Raw genomic sequence first — 21,805 nt, forward strand, 5'->3', positions numbered from 1 at the left:
ACCCACAGTCAGGTCCTCTGACTCTGCACAGACATCGGGTTGCTAACCAGCAATGGCTCCCGTCTATCAGATCACAGGGACGGGTGCCTTTCATCAGGTGTTCAGGTAGCCTGATGCAGTGGACACAGCTGTGTCCCAACTCCACTCTCACGTCTCATAGCTGTGCAATTGTGGGCACGTTCCTTCACTGAGCTCTGTAGTTTTTTTTTTTTTTTATAAACCAATTTTGCTGACTTCAGAATCACAAACAATTGTAATTTTCTTAAATGCACAGTTAGGAAAATGCTCACTTTCCAAAAGTGTTGGGAAGATTTTAAAAGTAAAGTGCACCAGGTCCAGGGGAAACATCAATTCTTTTCCCTCTTCCCTTTAGAACTGCTTCTATGAAAAGTAACTTCATTTTCCTTTATTTCCCTTAACATTGATATGCTGAAGAGCAATAACATGGAAATAAGTTTTTAAACCACAGAATTTGTAAAAATAAAACTTTGCATAGTTTTTGAAGAAATCACTCAACTTATGTCCCAAAGAATAAATGAATTTTACTGAGGCATTTTATTTATGTAAATCCAATTATCTTCATGCCAAAGACAATGTCTAATGAGAGTTGTTTGGGAAAGTGTTTAAACGATGCAACTTTGCAACCAAGCGTTCTTTTGAGCCAAAGCCTAATGGGCTGTGTTGAATTAATTCATTATGTGGAATTTTTAATCTGATAATACCTGCTGTGGCTTTGATACTAAAGATCTACATGGACAAAAACATTCAGAAAATCTCCCCTTGCTGTGGACATTTGATCATTCAGAGATACTATGCATTAATTAAATGACTTGGAATGAGTATGATTTTTAAAATCTGTTGATGAATTTTACCTCTGTATGCAGAAGTGGTTCTTGAGTAGGAAACTTTAAGGGATATGAATTTTAAAGCAATGTCTGAAGCCAGGCTGGGTAAACAATATCCACACGTATCACAAGAGGACCTGTTTTGTTCAGTTTAAACAAACCTGTCCTCCAGGAACCACTGAGTAACAGAATTATAAAGAAACTATGATGCTAGTATGACGCCGTTTCATATTTTTTTCTGGATAAAAAATGATGCAATAAATATATGGATTGGGAAGCTTAGAAAATGAGGAGGGTCTTTACAGCAGGATGCTGCTCACACATTCACTTTGATCACCACCAGAGAGAACCCGCCTGTGCCCAGTTCTCACCCTGTGGTTTGTCCACCGTGTCGGGGAGCTCTGGCTGGGGCAGATGACACACCACTGCTACCTGCATCTGTCCTTGGCTCAGGCGCCCTGAGTCTCTCTCAAAACATCCACCCTTTCCAGCTGATCATTACCTTTCCCCTTTACCTTGCCTTTTTTTTTTTTTCTTAAAGCCAAATGACAATTTCAAAGGAGAACAAGTCTGCACGTTTGTGTTTGAGTTCTATGTCTATTGTTCCTGGAGCTGGAAACAGGGGAGGAACAAGAACATGGAGAAGCAAGGGTTGCTTTGGGGACATTTCATGCAACTGAAAACATTCAGAGCACCGCCCGTTCTCAGGTAGGAAAGGGGAGGAGGGGCTCAGCCCTGTGTTGCTTAAATCAGTCCCATAAAAGCATCTGCAAGATCCTTTGCTCTCAGTTGAGGGCAGCTCCCCTGGAAGCTGTATTCATGACCTGCAAACTTGTGACATCTACCGATCGTGTTTCCTAGTGTCCCACTGTGAATGAATGAATGAATGAATACCACAGGAGCCTACAAACACTCCCATGGCATGTGCTCCCCAGCTCCATTTGACACCAGGCACCAAATGGGCACTTACTATTTGCCCAACTGTGCAAGTTTCTAGGGATGAAAGATGGGCTGGCACCTTGACTCAGAAGGAGCAATATAACCCTGTAAATAACACTTCAATGCAATATGGAAAATGTGTTGCGGCAAAGCTGAGCCAGCGTCCCTTGGGAGCAAGAGGCTTTTCCAGAGCCCCGGGAGAGCCTCCTGCAGGTGCCCGGGGTGCCTGGAGGACAGCAGAGGGACTAGCTGGGTGGAGCCGTGAGTGGAGGGCATTGCAGGTGCAGAGAACAGTGTACAGAGTGTCAGTCTTGCACTAGCATGGTGGCAAGTGGACAAGGCGAGGAGCAGTGGGAGGGCAGAGGCTGACGTGCAGTGTGGCAGAATGCAGCTGGCAGCAGCCCCGAGATGCACTGAGGGTCGAGGGCTTCCTCCACCAGCAGCCTCTGGAGAGTGCCAGGCAGCCGTGAGTTTCAGGTAAATCATTCCGGGAAATGCAGAAGGTGGGCTTGAGTGTTAGGGAATAAGAAGATGGGAGGAGAAGGGGGAACAGACATGGGGACAGAGAGGAAGATACGGCCACACATTGGTAGAAGGGGTGACAGAGGCAGTAGAAGGCAGGGGAATTGGGAAGAAGGGAGAAAATGTGGGGAGAAAGCTGAGTCAGGAGAAGGCAGCAAGGCCGGGACCTGGGACCTGGGCGGAGAAGGGGAAGTCGGCCGCCCACCCCTGGAGCTGGACACATGCTGTTTTACCTGCCAGCAAAGACATTGCTTTTTCAGAGTTGATTCTCAAAATGCCATGGAGCTTTGCACCTGCGTGAAGGTCCTCGACTTTAGAAATTTACTTTACACCTTGAGAAGTGGAGGTCTCTTTGTAGTGGATTTCGTCTGAAAACTCATTTGCAGCTCAAAGGTACTGGGTTGCTCAGTAGTGTTCCTGAGAACGAGGCCCATCTCCTTGGCTTCCACACAATGGATACAGTTCTGAACAGCATCAGCACCTGCTACTTGCCTTTGAGTGTAGCATGGGCTCTGCATGTGTGTGCACACATGAGGGGGCACACGTATGCATATGGGTGTGCACACTGCACGCTCCTCACTAGACAGCAAGCCTCTTGAGAGTAGGGATTATGTGTGATGATTTTAACCCCAGCACTTAGCTTAATACCTGGCATAATAGCACATACTCTGTAGGGGGTTCCTAAGGGCTTCCTGAATAAATGGGTTACTAGTGCCCACAGCTACGGAGAAAGGGAAGGGGAAAGAAAATCTTGTTTGATTAAACTCCGAGTTATGACTTTCACTAGGTAAGTGGACTTCAGAGAAAACTCCCTTTGTTCTTTGGCAGTTTTTATGAGGAGGACTTGACTTCTAGAATGTGTCAGTGGCAAGATAAACACTGTTCATCAAAGCATCTACCTGTGTTACACACAACATGTGGTCTCAAGCATACACTGTGACATAGGAATACTTACGAGCTGAAAAACAGTATTTCTCAATATCTGTCATTCCTTTTGAACTTATAAGGTTACAATCCTACCAAATGCCCCATTGTAACAGTTTCCTGTCCTGGCCTGTCCCATCCTGCAGAGGAAGCAGCTCTCTGGGACAGGCTGAGCTGCCTTCATAGAGTGTAGGAGCTCAAAGAATTGAAAGACACTCGAGTTGCATCACACAATGCAAAGGAAATCCGTGCCAGAACAGGCCATTGTCACAAAAGCACACAACACAGCCAGGGGCTCTGTTCCTGGGAGTCCTGATGCTCCCTCCCTCCCCTTCATTGGAGAGGCCTTGGCCACCAAGGAAGGGAACTCTGATGAAGGGATGATGGAACAGAATAAAAAATATTCTGATTCAGGAGAGGAAAGAAAAAGACTCCTAGGAAATGAATTTCAGTGGAGAGAATTTTGTAAACTATTTTAAAATCAGATCATTTTTTTTAAGTAATGAATCTATACAAAGCCTGAGGCTTTGAGAAACAACAGAAGTCAATACAGGGCCGTACAGCCTGGGAATGCTGCGAGGAAGGGGAGGAGATGGCACCGCCTCCCCCAAGCCCTCCCCTCCCAGTGACCCCTCTCTGTCTTGGCAATGGAGGAAGGCTTGTGTCTGCACGACTGAGTAGGAGCTGGAAGCCCTTCTCCATCCCCTTCTCTCCCGCTTGCTTCCTTGGGTTGCGGCTCTTCTGATAGTGGCAACCCCCCTTCGCAACCTCCTCCCACCACAATAAAACTGCGGCCCAGGTAAGGGACTGATTCATTACACCCTGGCAAGAGTTGTGTCCCAGGATCCACCTCTCAATATCCACCTCTCAATATTTAATGAGGCAGGGATTTAGAAGCAAAGGTGTAATTGTTCAGACAGGTGTTATTTTCTGATGGTGCCTGTTAAGGTAAAAGAAAAATGAAATGTAAAATACATAATTCAGCTTGATAACACTGACCTTCCTACATATACAGGGCTATTTGGAGTTGGATGGGAGATGTAACACAATGTCTTAAGGCAGAGTAGGGCATGGGGAGGAAACAGATGGCTTGCTGGTAGCATCAGAACATCAATTTACTCACAATGCATATTCCCGTGCCATCCTGACATCGATTTGAATGTCCGTGACAATTGCAGGGAACACAGCGTCCAGCATACAAGCCGTTGGCATCCCGATAGTATCCAGAGCTACAACTCTGTTTTTCAAACAAAGTGTTTAATCAATACAAAGAAGAAACCAGTTATATCCAAAGCAGGTGACAATTTTGACTGTGAAGCAATTCACTCCTCTCTTCTGCCTTTCAGTCAGTGTGTGTGGATTCCTCACCTGCACCCCAGCCACCTGTGTTTTTGCTTTGTCTCCATGTGCTGGCAGGGGAAATCCAAGGGAGTGGGCGTGGGGTGAGGAGTGCGGGTGGAGAGTGGGAGTGGGCATTTTTCCTTCTACATCAATTGTTGTGGAGCCGGGTGGATGGGACAGAGGAGTCCAGAGGATGAGGACCCCAGTCCTGAACAGATCACTTCAACTTCTCTTTGGGAGCTGCCCCTTCCCCAAGTGTAGGCTTGGGGGAGTCGGGGAGCTGTCCAGGAGGAAGAGGAGAAGGAGTGAGGTGGTGGGGAGTTTTAATCAGAGTCTACACAACCATAGTAGAATTTTTGGAATCACTTCCTTGCCACTCACTCTTCTGTGGGCTACAGGGAGCCCTGGAAGAGGGGAGGTGCTTGGGTTCACATTCAGGAATGTTCCAGAATGTTTGCTCCATAGTGAGCGCAGATGCAGTCTGAGGGAGTCTGTGTTGACTTGGTCTTGTTTTCTTGTTCAATATTGCTTTTTCTCTATCTCTAGTATATTTTCTCCTTCCAGCATAATAATACAAGTTATTATTTCTCTTTTGTATGAAAAGAACTACAGTTTCCTTTTCATGTGCTGGTATCCTTTTAGGATGAATCTCATTAATGCCTCCAACAGAAAAGAAAAAGCAATGGTTCTTATACCAGCCATCCAAAACTTATTCAGATTTCTGTCTTTAAAGAGATTTGTAGACAGGTTCTTTATTTCAGCAGAGTTAATTGGTACATAAATTAGAATCAGATGTTGCCCTTACTGCTTACATGAATCTCCAATATTCCCTATCACTAAACTATCAGGAAAAATTAATATTCCAAGATGCAGGATAATCTTATCCAATCCTCTTTAATGTCTGTAAGACTCTGAGGCTACAGTGAAAGGAAATACTGATCAACCCATTCTGACTCATTCCTGGCCACAAAGGTCTCTACCCGGTCAGGTGGAAAAGAGGAAGAAGCATGTGGTTGGGGGTCAGGGGAGTGCTTCAGGTGCCCCCAGGGAGGACCCTCCAAGTCACTCCCAGCTGCTTCTTCCACAGTTACCAATGAAAACTGGTCGTGCACAAGACCATGATTTCCAATACAGCGTTCCTTTCATCTATTAGGAACCATGTGTAGGCAAAAGAACATTGCAAGAAATCAGATTACCTATGTGTTATGTGAATAGGCTTGTCCAAGGGAGAATCGAAGTATGAAAGGAATGTTCTTTCACTGAAAGCACAACTGTTAGATGCCTCTGAGCGGGATCCAGCCAAGAACGGTGCAATCAGATCCACAAACAAATAATAATCTCTACTAGGACGTGAGACCTGCCTTACAATGACCCCGCACACCGCATTACCTGCCTATACGATAATCATACTTGGCAGAGAACAAATTACTCCAATAAACAAATACAGCTGGTGAGTTTATGACAACGTGCCTGAGTAAGAGCCTTAATTAAACATGCTGGGGGACAATAGTCTGTTCGAAATACAATGAAGTCATTTGTCTTCATTTGCTTCTGATTAAAAGCAGGAAAAAATAACTCTAAGAGTTTTGTATCATGTGACTTGCAGGGCATGTGTCAGTTACTGAAATTCAATCATTTTTCACTCCTAGAAAGCAACAAACTCCTATTTTACATAAAATCCAGATGAGGTTGAAGAATTCCTCTTTAAGTGAAAAATGAATGTATCCTTGTATGTTATTTCAGTAAAAGGATTTTGTATGCAGTTAAGTTTTCCCAAAGCAATATTTTTTCAAGTTAACCTTTCCCAGGAGCCTTTTGTAGTGCTAATGATAAAATCAGATCCCTCTCTCTTTCCAGGGCTGTTCAAGCTTCGGTAGGATCTGTTTCTAAGAATCCATCAATATCCATGCAGCACCCAGAGAGTTTAAAGAAAGCAGCATTTTTGGATAGTCTGCCCCTTGCAAACTGAAGCCTGTTGTTTAGATGTTGTACAAACTTGGATCACTTTTCTTAAGCATGGATTTAATTGTTTCTTACACCTTACTTCGTGGGTAAATCTTCTTTGGAGCAGAATTTGGGAACCTACAGGCACTGAACTCTTCTGTCGGAAAGCTAAGGTTAGTGTCTAAGGGACACAATGTTTCCTGGGACATTAACATCTCTAGGGCATTTCCAGGTGCGCTGGTGTTCATGGGGTTTGTGGTTAATAGCTCCTTTTTGGAGAGCAGTCTCTCAGGTCCTGTAATAAACACTGCCAGTCAACACCGTGGGGAGGCTGTCAGCCCTTCCCCCAGCCCACCCACTGACTTATCAATCACCAGAACTCAAAATGTCACAAAGCTGGGAACCCGTCCTCATCTAGAAGCAAAACTTAAAAGGGATGTTACCTGGCTGGGTCTAAACTCCGCATAGCTTGCTTGCAGTTGACTTTGACCCGGAGGCTGAAGGCGTTCTACCCTTTGCTGCTGTGAATTGTATCCCAAACACTGCCCCAAGGCTGCCCCCAAAACCCACAGCCATCCGGAGCTCCAGGCTGACCGCCTCGCCGCAGGGGGCATCCTGGTCCCGCACTGGCTGTGTTGTGTGTGCACAGGAACCTCTGCCTCTCCCTCTTATACCTGCCCTTCCTGCTCAGTGCTGGGGCCTGCCTGACTGAAGGAAGGAAGGCGGACCGTGGCAAGGGGCCCCACCTTTAAACTTCACTCATGAGTCAGCCTGCGCCAGAGCGCGCTGGTAACAGTCCCGCAGGGAAGCACACCGCTCTGTAATTCCTGGGAGGTGGGGCAGGCATCACCTTCTACCCACCTCGCCCCGCAGACAGCACGAGACAGCTCGAGCAGCCATAAATCACAGGCTGAGTCACGGCCAAGAACACGCCCTGGGTGTGAAGGTGGTCATGCCGGCTCCCTTCTTTTCCCGGGGCTGTCTATTTTAAGCAGGCTGGAAAAGACACGGAGGGGAGGGGGCAATGGAGGCTACCAGCGGGCCAAATGCACAAGACAGCAGTCCCGGTGGGCAGGCTTCAAAAGCAGAAATAGCTTGTGCAAAAAGTAAAGGGTTTGTCAAGTCCACATACGCTGCAGGTATGGTATCCACAGGCTTAGAATGTTTGCTGTGTCCTAGCAGTTATCCTAACAGTGTGTTTTTTCCCTCCTCTCTTTGCACTGGTAGCTTGTACTCTGAAGCGGCTTCATTTTATAGCACATTTTAATCCCCTGAAGACATCTCAGATCCACCTGGCCCTGGAACAATGAGGAACTGCAGGAAGCGAAAGTGAGTTCTGCTCAAGAATCCAGGGTGTTCTCTGGAATTCAACTCTACCGGGGGTGGGAGAGGAGAGGGCGGAGGGAGGCCTGGGACAGTGAGGAGGAAGGCCGTTCGAGGTCTACCTGACATTTTATTGCTGAAGGTGGTCTAATAAGGCACAAGCTCCAGCCCTGTAGAAGACAGAACGCCCCCAAACCATCCCACAGTGCAGGGCAGCAGCCAGAAGAGGCAGCGCAGCCACACACAGTGGCCCCGGGGTCGTGTCGGCTATAGGGCACTGTCTTACCTGGCATGAGTCACCTGCGTAGTCAGCAGGGCAGGCACACACCTCGACGTGGTGTGCCCTGCGGCCACTCCCTGAGTCGGAGGCCTCCTCCAGCCCCACCTCGCCCAGGGTGAGCCGCTGTGTCTCCGTGAAGTGGAGGCCTCGGATGCGCAGCCCCTCCAGTCTAGACAGCACCATCATCAGCTCCTCCCTGGACACCGGGGCGCTGCTGCCGGCGTGTCGGAAGTTTCCCTGCGTGGGGAAACAGACGGGCGAGGGCTCCCTTAGGCAAGTTCATGTGCAGGGGGTTCAAAGGGGCAGACTGCAGAGAAGCGATCACAGAAACTTGAACCACAGGGAGATGGGGAGGAACCTCCTGGAGCCAGGAGAGGGGAGCTCCAGGGGAACGGGGAGAAATAAAGACAGATTCTTATTGTAGGCGGCACTTGTATCTGTGTAAACTTAAGAGAAAGATAAAGGAAAGGAATGCATACAGCAGCCAGCTGAGTCATGACAGCAGTCACTAAACACACAACAGTGACAGAACGCACAACTTTTTCTCACACATGCACTCAGGATGTCAGTATTTTATTATAGTAAAAAACACATAACACGAGTTGTACCGTGCCTGCCATTTGCAACTATACACTAGACATGGGAGTGACATACATGTTGCTCGACACATCTCCAACTCACTCATCTTGCAACACGCAACTCCGTAGCCACCAAATAGCAGCCCCATTTCCCCCAGCCGAGGCAATGACCCTTCTACTAAGAGTCTGACTACCTCAGATACCTCCTGCAAGTACAGTACTTGTCTCTCAGCGCCTGGCTCGCCTCAGCCAGGTACGCCGTCCTCAGGTCTCTGCCACATTGCAGCATTGTCAGGACTCCTTCCTTGTTGAAGGCTGACTAACGTTCCTTTGTATGCTTAGACCATATTTCCCTTCATTTATCTGTCAGTGGATGTTTTGGTTGCTCCCAGCTCTCAGCTACTGTGAAGAATACTGCAATGAATGTGGTGTGCAAATACGTCTACAAGAGGCTGCTTTCAGGGGCCGGTGTTGTGGCAAAGCAGAGGAAGTTGCTGCTGGCGATACCAGCATCCCATGTGGGTACTGGTTCAAGTCCCAGCTGCTCCATTTCTGATCCAGCTCTCTGCTAATGGCATGGGAAAAGCACTGGAAGATGGTCCAAGTGTTTGGGCCCCTGAACCCACATGGGAGACCCAGAAGAAGTTCCTGACTCCTGGCTACTGCCTAGTGCTGCCCTGGCAATTTTTAACAGCGTTAGGAATAATTTACATATAAGTTTTAGTAAAATTTATATAAGTATGCAACTATAATATAGTCCTAGGACACTTTCATTACCCTACAAAGAACCCTGGTGCCAATTTGCGGTCACTACTCATTCCTTTCCCTTGTCCTGGGCAATCACCCATCTGCTTTCTGTCTCTAGGGATTTGCCCATGCTGAACAGTTTATATAAAGAACAATCTAATTTCAATAGCATGTGTTACGGTTTGGACATGCTCTGCCTCCCAAATCCATGCAGGCATTTAAATCCCAATGTTGTAAGTTATGGTACTAAAAGGATGCAGAGCTAATCTAATCATGGTGTCTGGGAGGTGGGCCTAGAGGGAGGTCCAGAGGTCACAGGGAGCACTCCCTTGGAAACTGGTTCTCACAGGGGATTGGTTATAAAAGCCTAAGTGGAGCCCAACCGCTCTCTCTGCTTCCTGACTTACCCTGTGCCCCTTCCTCTGCACAGGCTCCACCATTGCCTTTGCACCCTCACAGAGGCCAAGCCAATGGGGCTGCCCAATCTTGAACTTGAACCTCCAGAACTGTGAGCTTGAGAAACCTTGTTCTTGCTCTGTCTTTAAAATGTCTGCTTTTTAAATTGAGAGCCAGAGAGAGAGAGAGAGAAAGAGAGAGAGAGAGAGAGAGAGAGAAATAGAGAGCAAGAGAGAGAAATAAAGAGAGAGAACCCACACTCATTTACTCCCCAACTATCCAAAACAACTAAGGCTGGGCTGGGGTGAAAGCTGGGAGTGGGGAACACCACCGAGGCCTCTCACATGGGTGGCAGAAACCCAATGACTTGAATCATTTACCAGTGCCACCCAGGGCCTGCATTAACAGGAAACTGTAGTCAGAAGCTGAATGCAGGCATCAAACCTAGGTACTCTGATGCAGCATGCAGGTGTCTTAACTGCTAGGCCAAATGCCCATTCCAATTATTTCTCTATATAAAGTTAGATACCTCTGGTATCTTGTTATAGCGCTGAAAACCTGCCTAATACACTACATAACAACTTTGCATCTATTATTAGTTTTATTCCTGCCCCTGTTCTTTATGCTATTATTGTCATATAAATTATATATTTATACATGATAGAAAGAAAGAGAGCAATCTATCTTCCATCTGCTGGTTCACTCCCCAAATCACAGGGCTGAGCCAGGCCAAAGTCAGGAGCCAGGAACTCCTGCTAGGTCTTCTACATGGATGACAAGGACCCAAATACTTGGGACATCATCTTCTGCCTTCCCTGGTGCATCATCAAGGAGTTGGATCAGAAGTGGAGTAGCTAGAACTCAAACTGGCACTCCAATGTGGGATGCTGGTGTCATAGGTGGTGGCTTTACTCACTATGCCATAACTCTGGTTGCTTCTTCCTTCATCTCTGAAGGATGTTTTTCCAGATACATAATTCTATGTGGATGGTGTGTTTCTTTTGCCTCTTTCATGGTTTCTAAGGATGAACCAACTGCTAATCTTACTGAGGACTACTTGCATGGGAAAAATCACTGCTTCCAAGATTCTCTCTTGCTTTTCATCTTTCAGCATCTTTACTATGATGTATCTATGAGTGGATATCTTCCATTTATCCTATTTAGAGTTTATTGAGCTTTTTGGATGTATAAATTAGTGATTTTCATCAACTTTTGGAAGTCTCCAGCCATTATTTCTTAAAACATTTTTTCTTTCCCTTTCTCTTCTCTCCTTCTTGTATCTCATTATGCACAAATTGATATACTAGACTGTGTTCTGTGTGTCCTTGAGAATCTGTTTATTTTTCCCCATTCTTTCTCCTTTCCATTCCTCAGACTATATAATCTCAATAGACTTTCCTCAAGTTTCCTGATTCTTTCTTCTTTCTGCTCAAACTGGTTTTTGAGCTCTTGTCCTAGTTAACTTTAGCTACTGTAACAAAATCCCATATACTGAGTAGTCTTGATACCAGAAATTTGTTTTTTCACAGTACAGGAGACTGGAAGTCCCAGATCCAGGTACTGCCTGATTTGTTTCCTTGTGAAGTTCTCTTCCTTACTTGCAATGGCTGTATTTTTCCCGAGTCCTTACATGGCAGAAAGATACAGTGAGTACTCTGGTGCCTCATCTTATGAGGACATTAATCCCACCAGTACTCCACACTAGTGGCCTCATTTAACCTAAATTACTGCCTCACTCCAAACATAGCAACATTGGTTGTTAGGGCTTCAATGTATTAGTGCAGAAGGCATGATTCAGTCTATAGCATCCCTTCAGTGAATTCTTCATTTCAGTTATTGTACTGTTCAACTCCAGATTTTGTATTTGACTCTTCTTTATAGTATTTATATTTTCACTGATATTCTTTAGTAAGAGATTATTCTCATAATTGTCCTTTGGTTATTGAAATATAATGTCTTGGCCAGTGCTGTGGCTCAATAGGCTAATCCTCCACCTGCGGCGCCGGCACCCTAGGTTCTAGTCCCGGTTGGGGCACCGGATTCTGTCCTGGTTGCTCCTCTTCCAGTCCAGCTCTCTGCTATGGCCCAGGAGTGCAGTGGAGGATGGCCCAAGTCCTTGGGCCCTACACCCGCATGGGAGACCAGGAGAAGCACCTAGCTCCTGCCTTCGAATCAGTGCGGTGCGCCAGCCGCAGCACGACGGCTGCAGTGGCCATGGGGGGGGATGTGTGAACCAACGGAAAAGGAAGATCTTTTTCTCTGTCTCTCTCTCTCTCACTGTCCACTTTGCCTGTCAAAAAAAAAAAAAAATGCAAAAAAAAAAAAGAAATATAATGTCTTTCAGTTTTTTGAACATATTTACAATGTTCATTTAAAACCTTTTTCTAGTAAGTCTAACATCTGGTCTTCTTCACTATATCAGTTCACTTTTCATTATTTTAACTACAATGCCCAGAAGGAGCTTCTTGTAAAGGAAAGGTTTACTTCAGCTCACAGTATGGAGGTTACAGACCAGGGCAGGTAACACCCACAGTCTGGTGTCTGATAGAGGTTGGTCATGGTGGGTGCAGGGGAATGACATGGTGAGCCAGGAAGCAGAGAGAGATAGAGAGAATAGCTAGGACAAACAAATTCAAAATAATCAGTCCTCCTACAAGAACCACCCTCGTAGGACACACCCCAAATAACCTAAACACCTCCCTGCAGACCCATCTCTCAGATTTCACAATTAGATTAACTCCACCCTTAATCTGTCAATCATTAACATTTAAGAGACCAGAGTTCAAACATCATCATGAGTTTTTGGGAGATGAGTCCTACTCAATCTATAGCACTCGGTGACAGTGTACTTATTGTTGTTCCCCACCATCTTCTGCCCATTATGTGGACTAAATCTTTTGTTTCTTCATATTTCTCATAATTTCATTGAAAAGTGACATTCAAAATTATATAATTTTTGCCTTATTCCCCAAGATTTATTATTGTCATTGTTGTTTATTATTATTTTAGTGAATTTTCTGGATTGATTCCATATAGTCTGTATTCTGACATGTTTGGTCCTATAAGTCCCTGTTTGTTAGTAATCACCAAATGACTGGACAGAGATTTCCTTGAAAGCATGGAACCCAAAAGTTACCTAATCTTTGCAAAATGGCTCTGTGTGCATGTTGGGGGACCTCTCCCCTCTCAGCTAGGCAGCTGACAACTCTGCCTTAGCCTTCACTTCCTCTTGCACAGAGCCTCCCAGGGAGACAGAGGTAAGAGCTTGGGTCTTCTCAGGTCTTTCATAATCATATGCACAATCCTGTGTGTGTGCACAGTATTTAGCCTTCTGCAATCCCAGAATTCTGCTGGAATTCTGCAAAGCTACTACAGTCACCTCACTCCCCAGCATTTTATTTTGAGCTTTGAAATTTATTATTTGCTCCAATCCCCTCAAAGAGGTTAAACAATTAACTCTAAATGCTTTCAATAACACTTCCAGAGAAGAAACTCCAGCAAGGTCAAATAAAGACAATCTTGTAAGCAGCTTCTTCAAAACAAACTTCCAGGCAAGACAAATTATTACAGTTCTCTAGGAAAGAGGCTTTGAAGGAGCTCCAGTCCCACTCTGCACCCTCTAGCACCTGCCAGGCTGCTGGAGTTCACTGTGGTTATGAGCTGCTGGTTTGCAAGGATCCTGCAGAGCTGGAGAGAGAACACCACAAATGCTCACTGTTCTTACGCAGATTCAGCCATTTTTTTTAATAAGCTCTTTCCAGATGGCTATAAGCATTTGATTAATTGACAGAATCCTGTAAAAGTTGATTCTGATCAGTTTTGTCAATTTTCTCATTGATTTTATGGAGGAGAGACTTTTTGGAGGCTTATACTCTGTTATTTTTGCTGACAGCACCTCGCTCACATAACTAGAATCACAGGTACAACAGGTACAGGGAGGTCTGTGCCTCCCTTCTTTGACTCAGTGTAACGCCATGGGAATTCATCTGTGCTGTAGTAGGTATCAATATTTTGTTTCTTCTATGAAATAGCATTTCATTGTATTGTTATATCTGGACAGAAATGTTAAAATCTGATTTTGAGTCCAAAATATTCACAAAAGTTTCACCTCAAAATAGTGTACTATTTAAGAATGCAAATGGAATGCTAATCTTAAGGACTAGTTCTAATTAAATAGGTGTATCAAAACACTCTACGATCTGATTAGTTTTCCTTTATTTGATTATAGAGTCTTCCCTTCACATCCACGGAGACTGGCTCCAGCACCCCCATGGATGCTCAAGTCTGTGGATGCTCAAGTCCTTTGTATAAAATGGCATTCTATTTGCATAATACCAACACAATCCTCCCATCATTTTATGTCACCTTGGATTACTAGGAATATCCAAAGTATATTACTATATTACTAGGAATATCCAAAGTAAATGCTCTGCACACAGTTGCTATGTTGTCTGGTTTAGGAAAAAATGACAAGAAAAAAAATATCAGCACTTGTTCAGGATAGGCATTTTTTGAGTATTTTCAATATACGTTGCTGGAATCCACCCATGCAGAACCTACAAATATGGAGAGCTCTGATATCTTTTGATGTAAGACATTTCCATGGCTTTTTTACCTAGAACCCAAGCACTTGTTGGCTATTGACCAGGTCCCAGGTACTGAAGGAGACCTGAGCATGAGGAGAAGCTATGTTGCAGCATTTACAAGACCACAGGGTTTATAAGACCAAGCTAATTAACTATTAAATCAGAGACAGTGCCAAAGTACCATAAAGATAGTATAAACCAAGCCACGGGAGCATCAGCTACTTCTTAGTCTCTATAATCAATGCTCAAAAACCTCTCTATATAAACTTATATAAGCATAACTTACATTTCTCTTCTTAAAGTAAGCATTAAAAAATCTGCCACTGTCTGAAATCATGAAATCAGAGAACTGAGAACCAGGCCGTGGACGCTTTTCCTTTACCTCGATCACTTGCACGCGCCCCTGATGCAGCCGGTCTGGCCGTGGGTGACTGGGCTCCTCGTGGACAAGGGACATGTGCCGACCCTGTTTACAGAAAACCATGAATCCATCAGTGCCTTGCTTGTGATGTTTGAAAATTCATAACCAATTTCAATGGATCTACATTATGTGAAATACTTGGCTCTAAAAAAATAGCTCAGAATTCATTGACTTGTAAAAGGATTGATGACATGGAAATGGAATAATAAGAGTATACTGCATGTTCACAAATAGAAAAGCAGGAAAGTTCCCTTGACTAAAAGTAGCTAAAAAGAATAGAAAAAAGAAAAGGGTCCTGCACTGTAGCGTAGTGGGCTAAGCGTCCACCTGTGGCGCCAGCATCCCATATGGGCACTGGTTCATGCCCCGGCTGCTCATCTTCTGATCCAGTTCTCTGCTCTGGCCTGGGAAAGCAGTGGAAGATGGCCCAAGTGCTTTTGCCCCTGTATCTGCATGGGAAACCCAGAAGAAGCTCCTGGCTCCTGGCTTTGGATCAGCTCAGCTCTGGCTCTTGCAGCCATTTGGGGAGTGAACCAGTCAATGAAAGACCTTTTTCTCTGTGTCTCCTCTACTTGCAATTCTACCTCTTAGATAAATAAACAAATCTTGAAAAAAAAAAAAAAGACTTGGTATATGATATGGTTATAAATGTATATATCTTTACTTATTTATTTTAAATTTTTCATTCATTTATTTGAGACAGTGAGAAGGAGAAAGTAAGATAGATAGATAGATAGATATCCCCTCTGTTGGCTCACTCCCCAAAATGCCCACAACAGCCAGAACTGGGCTGGCCTGAAGGTGGGAACTCATTCCAGGTCTTCCACATGGGTGGCAGGAACTCAGCTACTTGAGCCGTCACTGCTGCCTCCTAGGATCTGCATTGGTGGGAAGTTGAGTCAGGAGCCAGAGTCAGAGCTGACGCCAGGTATTGAACCCAGGAACTCCAATATGGGACACAGGTGTCTTAACTGGCATCTTAATTGCTAGGCCAAATGCCTTATGCTAGCATTTTTAAATTTTATTTTTACATGTTGCTCAATTCAGAGGAGAGACTAAGAGCCACTGTTTGGAGAAAAATATTTTTAAGACATGTTTTACAGTAAATGCAGCACATTTGGTTTTCATTACTGCCTACAGAGTCAGAGTGTGATAGCAAGAAAGGGTTTGGTGGGTAGGTTATGGAGAGGAAGGGCAGGGGGTTGGCAGAGCCTGACTGTGCCACCTGCGTTACCAGCGAGCTGCAGAATTGCCATGCGCAAGTGGGGATTTGCTTGCAGCCCTCACCTTGTAGATCCGGCCTTGCTCCCTCCCAGCCTCCACCCTACTCCCTTCCGGCAACACACAAGGGCTGCTCAGCAGGGCAGATGGGTTGGTCAGCGCCCACCACCAGCAACCCTGCTGCAAACACACACACACAAAAGCCCAGATTTCTGTGGTAGCACCAACCCCATAAGGTTTCTATTCATCAGGGCTGGTGTTTCAGAAAAAAAGGGCATTTCCTGGAATCAAAACCAAGGGAAACCTTCATCTGAGAAGCATGTTCCCCAAGGCTTTTAATTACAGTGGTTTGGAGCAAAGCAGCAGGGTGTGTGTTTCATGAGTCTAAATGATTTTCCACATTTGAAGGTAAAATTAAGGAGAAATGTTGGTCATTACCTTTCAGTAAATTCTAATAGTTTGCACAATAATCTCTTTTATGTTAAAAACAACAACAACAACAACCAGGCAAACAAATGGCCTAACTATGAGATGTTCTGCACAAATGCGAAGCTGTGACAGTTTCCGCTGTGCTGCGGCTTATCTGCACACTACAGCTCTACACTCGTGGCTGCTTTGTTTTCAAGTTGTTCTGCAAAGGTTCCATGGAATTCTAAAAGCAATAATGTAACAGATTTGTATACCAATAAAAACAGAACAGCACCACACTGCCTCAACACAGATCTCTATCGGGAAGGAGAGGCCCTCGGCGGTGATGCGGTGCCTGAGACTTGCTGGTGCCTGTTTACTGTGAAAGAGGCAAGAAAACCCTTCCGAAGCCATGATCGCGTTGCACGAACCACAGCACGTAATCCAGAAACAGAGCCAGCTTCAGGCTATGGTGCAATGGCTGACGGTCACAGTATTGTGTGCCTGGCATTGCAAGGGAATCAGCAGCCGGTGACAGCAGCCCTGCTCCAAGCTATGCTGGAGATCACAGCTGGGGATCACGTGCCAGGCACACAGTGGGTGGGTGTTACTTAAAAAAAAAAAAAAAAGAAAAGAAAGAAAAAAAGCAGCCTCCTGCTGTCTTTATGCAGTTAAATTCCTATCACCCTATCACAGCATTAAACACCCTCCTCCTTCACCTCCAAGCTTGTTTTCAATGACTGGCACACACTGATACTACACCCACGCTGGACCGGGCCTCCCAGGATTCCAGCCTCCTGTCTTGCATGCCCCTCTGCCAGGGCTTAGCTTTTCTCCCTCCATGTCCATTCCTAAGGTTCTGGCGCAAAATGAATCTTGCCCATGAAGCCTTCTGGGGGTCTCTCATATTACTTAACTCCTGCCCCTACTTAGACAGACCCAGCTCCAACAAGCCTTATTTGGACTTCTCCTAACTACACAGTGGGTTTAGGTGTTTGTGTATCGCTCTGATTCCTCTCTGTTTGAGAGGAAGGGAGGAAGGATCTCTCTCTCTCTCTCTCTCTCTCTCTCTGCCTCTCCTCTCTCTGTGTAACTCTGACTTTCAAATAAAATAAATAAATCTTTTAAAAAAATGTATTAGAAACAACCTGGTCCACACATTCTGAGGGCCACAACATCAAGACATCCTGAATTTAGACCAGCACCACTTCCTGCCACCTGGGCCATGGTATGATACCTACTGTGAACAGCACGTCCGGCCTCTTTTCCAGAGGAGCCATGTCGCCAGGCAGGCCAAAGGACTTGACTTGGTAAGTGAGGAAGCCTCCGTAGGAGGACACCTGAAATTGAACACATAGCATCAACAGCACAAGCAATGCAGGAGGCTGTGCCAGCATCACCCACACAGGAAGTACAGGGGGCGTAAAGTCTGGAATGACACTCCACCTGCTCAGAGAGTGGGGCTGAGGCTGGCCAGGGCGAGAAGTTCATGGGCAATATGTACTAGGAAAAACTACCTTTTGCACCAAAATAAACTTTCCTTTTAATTCCATTTTCCATGAACTTTTTGAAGTACCCTTGGATTTTAACCTACTTTTATCCATTTTTGTAACATTTAAAATGTTTGGTATGAACATGATTGAGTTCTCTAAGCAAGAAGATGCTTCTATTAAAAAAAGAAAACGACAATCATACTGAAACAAGTCAGATCCTTGTTTCCTGAACAACTACTAAATCAAAATGTTTACCTACCTATAGCTATTCTGAGAAACCAGGCCATTGGTTTCTTATGTAACAGAGTGAATTGGGTACTACCCACCAGTCACAAAGTGAATCTCTCAAAATATTTTTTTTTTTTAAATTGAGTTTCCTGAAGCAGATGGTAAATTTGTCCTAAGCTGCCACGAATTCTGCTGGGTACAGAGACGGGACTGACGACCCCCCTTCGGGACACGATGGCCTCTCAATGCCACGGGAGCAGCACGATCGTGGCGGGGCCATGGAGGGGAACGGTCGTGGCTTTCTGACAGCTGCTTCATCTCTCCGCTAATGCCTCCCACCCTGCAAGTAGCAATCAGCCAAGGAGGAAAGACAGAAATCAGAGGCCACATCAGCCCAGACTACAGAGCCCAAAGCACCCTTGTGGGGGAAATGCAAACAACATGCCGGTGTTCTGGAATCTGTACGTGGGGACGCCTCACAGAGCTAAGGTCACGGAGCCTGCACGGATTCCAAGGTAACATTTTAAAGCTTCTTCCTGAGAGATTAAACACAGCCTTTTCAGTATGCGAAGGCAGCTTTAATCACACATCCACAGATTTCTTTGTATCCTGCCTTCAGGAGGTGAAGCCTCATTCTTCGACCTTGAGTGTTGAGCTGGATGAATGATTTGCTTCTAATGAATAGAATAAGCCAAAGCTGAGAGTGTGCCACTTCTACAAGATTGCACTTTCTGTCTTAAGCCCCTCCCCCCATGAGTTCCTTGGGGGATGCCAGCTATCATGTCATGAGGACCTACAGGTAGCCTGTGATGAGAAACTGGCCTCCAGCCACCAGCCAGCAAGGAAGAAAGGTTGCTAACAACAGGAGAAGGAAGCTGGAGGCGGATCCTCCAGCCCCAGATGACCACAGCTCGGGGCCACAGCTCGGGGCCACAGCTCGGGGCCGTCTCCTGCCGGCTTCCTGATCCACAGGAACTGTGCCAGATAATACCTGTTTGCAGTTTTAGGTTGCACAGTTTTGGGGTAGTTTGTTACACAGCGACAGGGAACCAACACATGGGGCCAACTACATGGCGGCAGAGAGTACTGAGGGAGGGAGGAGAGGAGTGGGCTGAGAGAAGCAGCTTTCTCCACACTCAGATGTCAGCAGCCATGGTCTTCCAGCTGGAAGACAGAGACCCCAGGCCCCCGGGGCACTGGCAGTTAGTCACTCTAAGTGGGAGAACCTGGCACGCCCTGAAATACTCCCTTCTCCAGAGACCCGCCCTTGCTAAGGAGCGTGTGACACATGACCGGGTTCCCACAGGGAGCCTGCTTTTCTGTCCTCACAATAGGTACAGCCTGCCAGGCTCTGGAACCAGAGTACTCGCAGCACCCCCAGGAGGGCTTAACTAAGCACACGTGCAGAACTGGCGGGGTGGGGGGCGGGGGTCCTGTGCTGCTTTTAATAAGCCCATGAGTCACTTGTCAGCTTTTGTTTTCCTGACAAGGAGGCTTTCTTTGCTGCAAAATAAAGAATTCCCAGCATTGGCAGTGAAAAGCATACATGTCCCGTTCACAACAGACATCACATTACCGGTTATTTTTGTCTAGAAGAAAATCCTTTGGCGTTAAGCACAAATCAAGCAAAACACCCGGCAGGACGGCCTCTGCAGGTGAGCGCATGCGCGGCAGGCACCCCACTCCCTCCACCCCACCATCCAGGAGTAGGGCCCCCCTCTCCAATGCTAGTTAGCCTAACTTCTTCAATGTCAGAGGCCTGTACTTCCTGAGGCTTCCCTCCAGACGCCCGGTAAATGCTGCTCAGAGGGTCCACCAGAACTCCAGGACACGTTACCTTGTCCCCCAGGTAGGAAGGGGGTGCGACCCAGGACGCAGTGCGCACTGTGGCGGGCAGCTCCTGGAGATCCGCGACCACACTGTTGCTGCGGGGGTTGAATGAGATGGGCACATCCATGCCCTCTGCCGTCTCCAAGCGCCAGCCCCGCATGTCCACAAACTGCAACACACAAGCAAGGGATGCAATGTGCAGTTGTGGCTTCTCAGGGCGGAAAGGGCGTGGGGTTGGCTCCTGGCGTCCAAGGCTGCCTTTCTCCTTTCGGTGTCTCCTGTTGAGCCCACCCTCCCTGGACGCCCAGGACAGAGCCCTTGCCCCGCTTTGCCCCCATCTGACCCATTACAACCTAAGGGCTCGCAGGGACAGTGACCAAACAAGGGCAGGATTTAGCTAGGATGGCCACACACATCCTGGGTCTTCACATTTAGCAGGTGTTCCGTGAATGTTTGCATAATAAATAAGCAACTGTATAAATAACTACAGCTGTGGGCATTGTAATGGCAAGCTCCTTAGAGAGGAAGATGTGAGGTGGAAGCCAGTGGCTTGCTCTCAGTATTATTTTTCTCCAAATGAAGCATCAAAATTAAATATTTCTCTGGACACAAAGGAAGCAGTTTAATTGTAAGGCAAAGAAAAGAAAGAACTGATGAGGCGCGCGCTTCCGGTTCCCCTGGGTGTAGGGAGAGGAGATTTCACACTGGATTTATAAACTAATTTTTCCCCAATTACCGGCCTGGGCTCTATTTAGGAGGCAGGCAGGAAGATATATAGAATAATATTAATTTGCATGCTTGTTAAATGTAAGATTCACACAAATAGAGCAAGCATGGGACTGCCCGTTCGTGAAATAATGGAGACAATAAAAATTTGACTTTTATGAAGTTAACTTAAAATGAGACCAAAGAAAAGATGTAGTAAAACAGGTGAGAAGGCAAGTAAAACAAGGAAAAAGGAGAAATGAGGGGGTGATATTGCTGATATAGTAAGAGGCAGCTATTTCATTTCATTTGTCCCCAGGCCCTGGCACAGATTTCCAGATTCCTTGTGATTTCCTGGGGGTGGCGGTGGGGGGACAGGAGCATCTTTTGTCACAGTATTTGTCCTTACCAGCACCCCCCCCCCCATCTCAGGAGTGAGTGTCCTTTTGCCTGCTAATGTGAGCACTGGTATCTGGGGCTGCTAGTTAGTTTCTTTTTTATTTTTGACAGGCAGAGTGGACAGTGAGAGAGAGAGAGACAGAGAGAAAGGTCTTCCTTTGCCATTGGTTCACCCTCCAATGGCCAAACGAGGCCGGTGCGCTGCGGCCGGCGCACTGTGCTGATCTGAAGCCAGGAGCCAGGTGCTTTTCCTGGTCTCCCATGCGGGTGCAGGGCCCAAGTACTTGGGCCATCCTCCACTGCACTCCCAGGCCATAGCAGAGAGCTGGCCTGGAAGAGGGGCAACCGGGACAGAATCCGGTGCCCCGACCGGGACTAGAACCCGGTGTGCCGGCACCGCAAGGTGGAGGGTTAGCCTATTGAGCCACGGCACTGGCTTGCTAGTTAGTTTCAAGGTGAGGGCTGATGGGCAGAAAGACCAAGACAGAGCCTTGGGGCTCTCAGCTGACATCTGGGGCGGGAGGAAGCGCTGCAGATGGAATCAGTTGCCAACAGCTGATGATTTGATCAAACTCAGCTCCATAACGGGGCCTCCACAACACCGCTAAATGCCGGTTCTGGAAAGCCCCTGGGCAGGTGCGCACATCCATGTTGCTCACCCCAACTCCACGGGGG

The 21,805-nt window shown here is 46.3% G+C and overlaps 1 protein-coding gene across 3 annotated transcripts in view; it reads right to left on the bottom strand.

Annotated features, from left to right (window-relative positions):
- LAMA3 (laminin subunit alpha 3) overlaps positions 1-21,805 on the bottom strand; it is a 257,005-nt gene that overhangs the window by 65,115 nt on the left and 170,085 nt on the right. For 2 of the 3 annotated variants that reach the window (XM_008261146.4, XM_051851337.2), the window contains 5 exons: positions 20,034-20,195; positions 17,717-17,815; positions 14,808-14,891; positions 8,125-8,355; positions 4,354-4,467 (listed from right to left, as the gene is read on the bottom strand). In XM_008261146.4, the coding sequence (XP_008259368.2) occupies positions 4,354-4,467; positions 8,125-8,355; positions 14,808-14,891; positions 17,717-17,815; positions 20,034-20,195 (690 nt within the window). Of the gene's footprint in view, positions 1-4,353; positions 4,468-6,958; positions 7,206-8,124; positions 8,356-14,807; positions 14,892-17,716; positions 17,816-20,033; positions 20,196-21,805 lie in introns of those variants that run through there. The other variant, XM_008261147.4, reaches the window with a different exon arrangement.

Source organism: Oryctolagus cuniculus, chromosome 10 (genome assembly GCF_964237555.1).
Source record: "Oryctolagus cuniculus chromosome 10, mOryCun1.1, whole genome shotgun sequence".
Lineage (NCBI taxonomy): Eukaryota > Metazoa > Chordata > Mammalia > Lagomorpha > Leporidae > Oryctolagus > Oryctolagus cuniculus.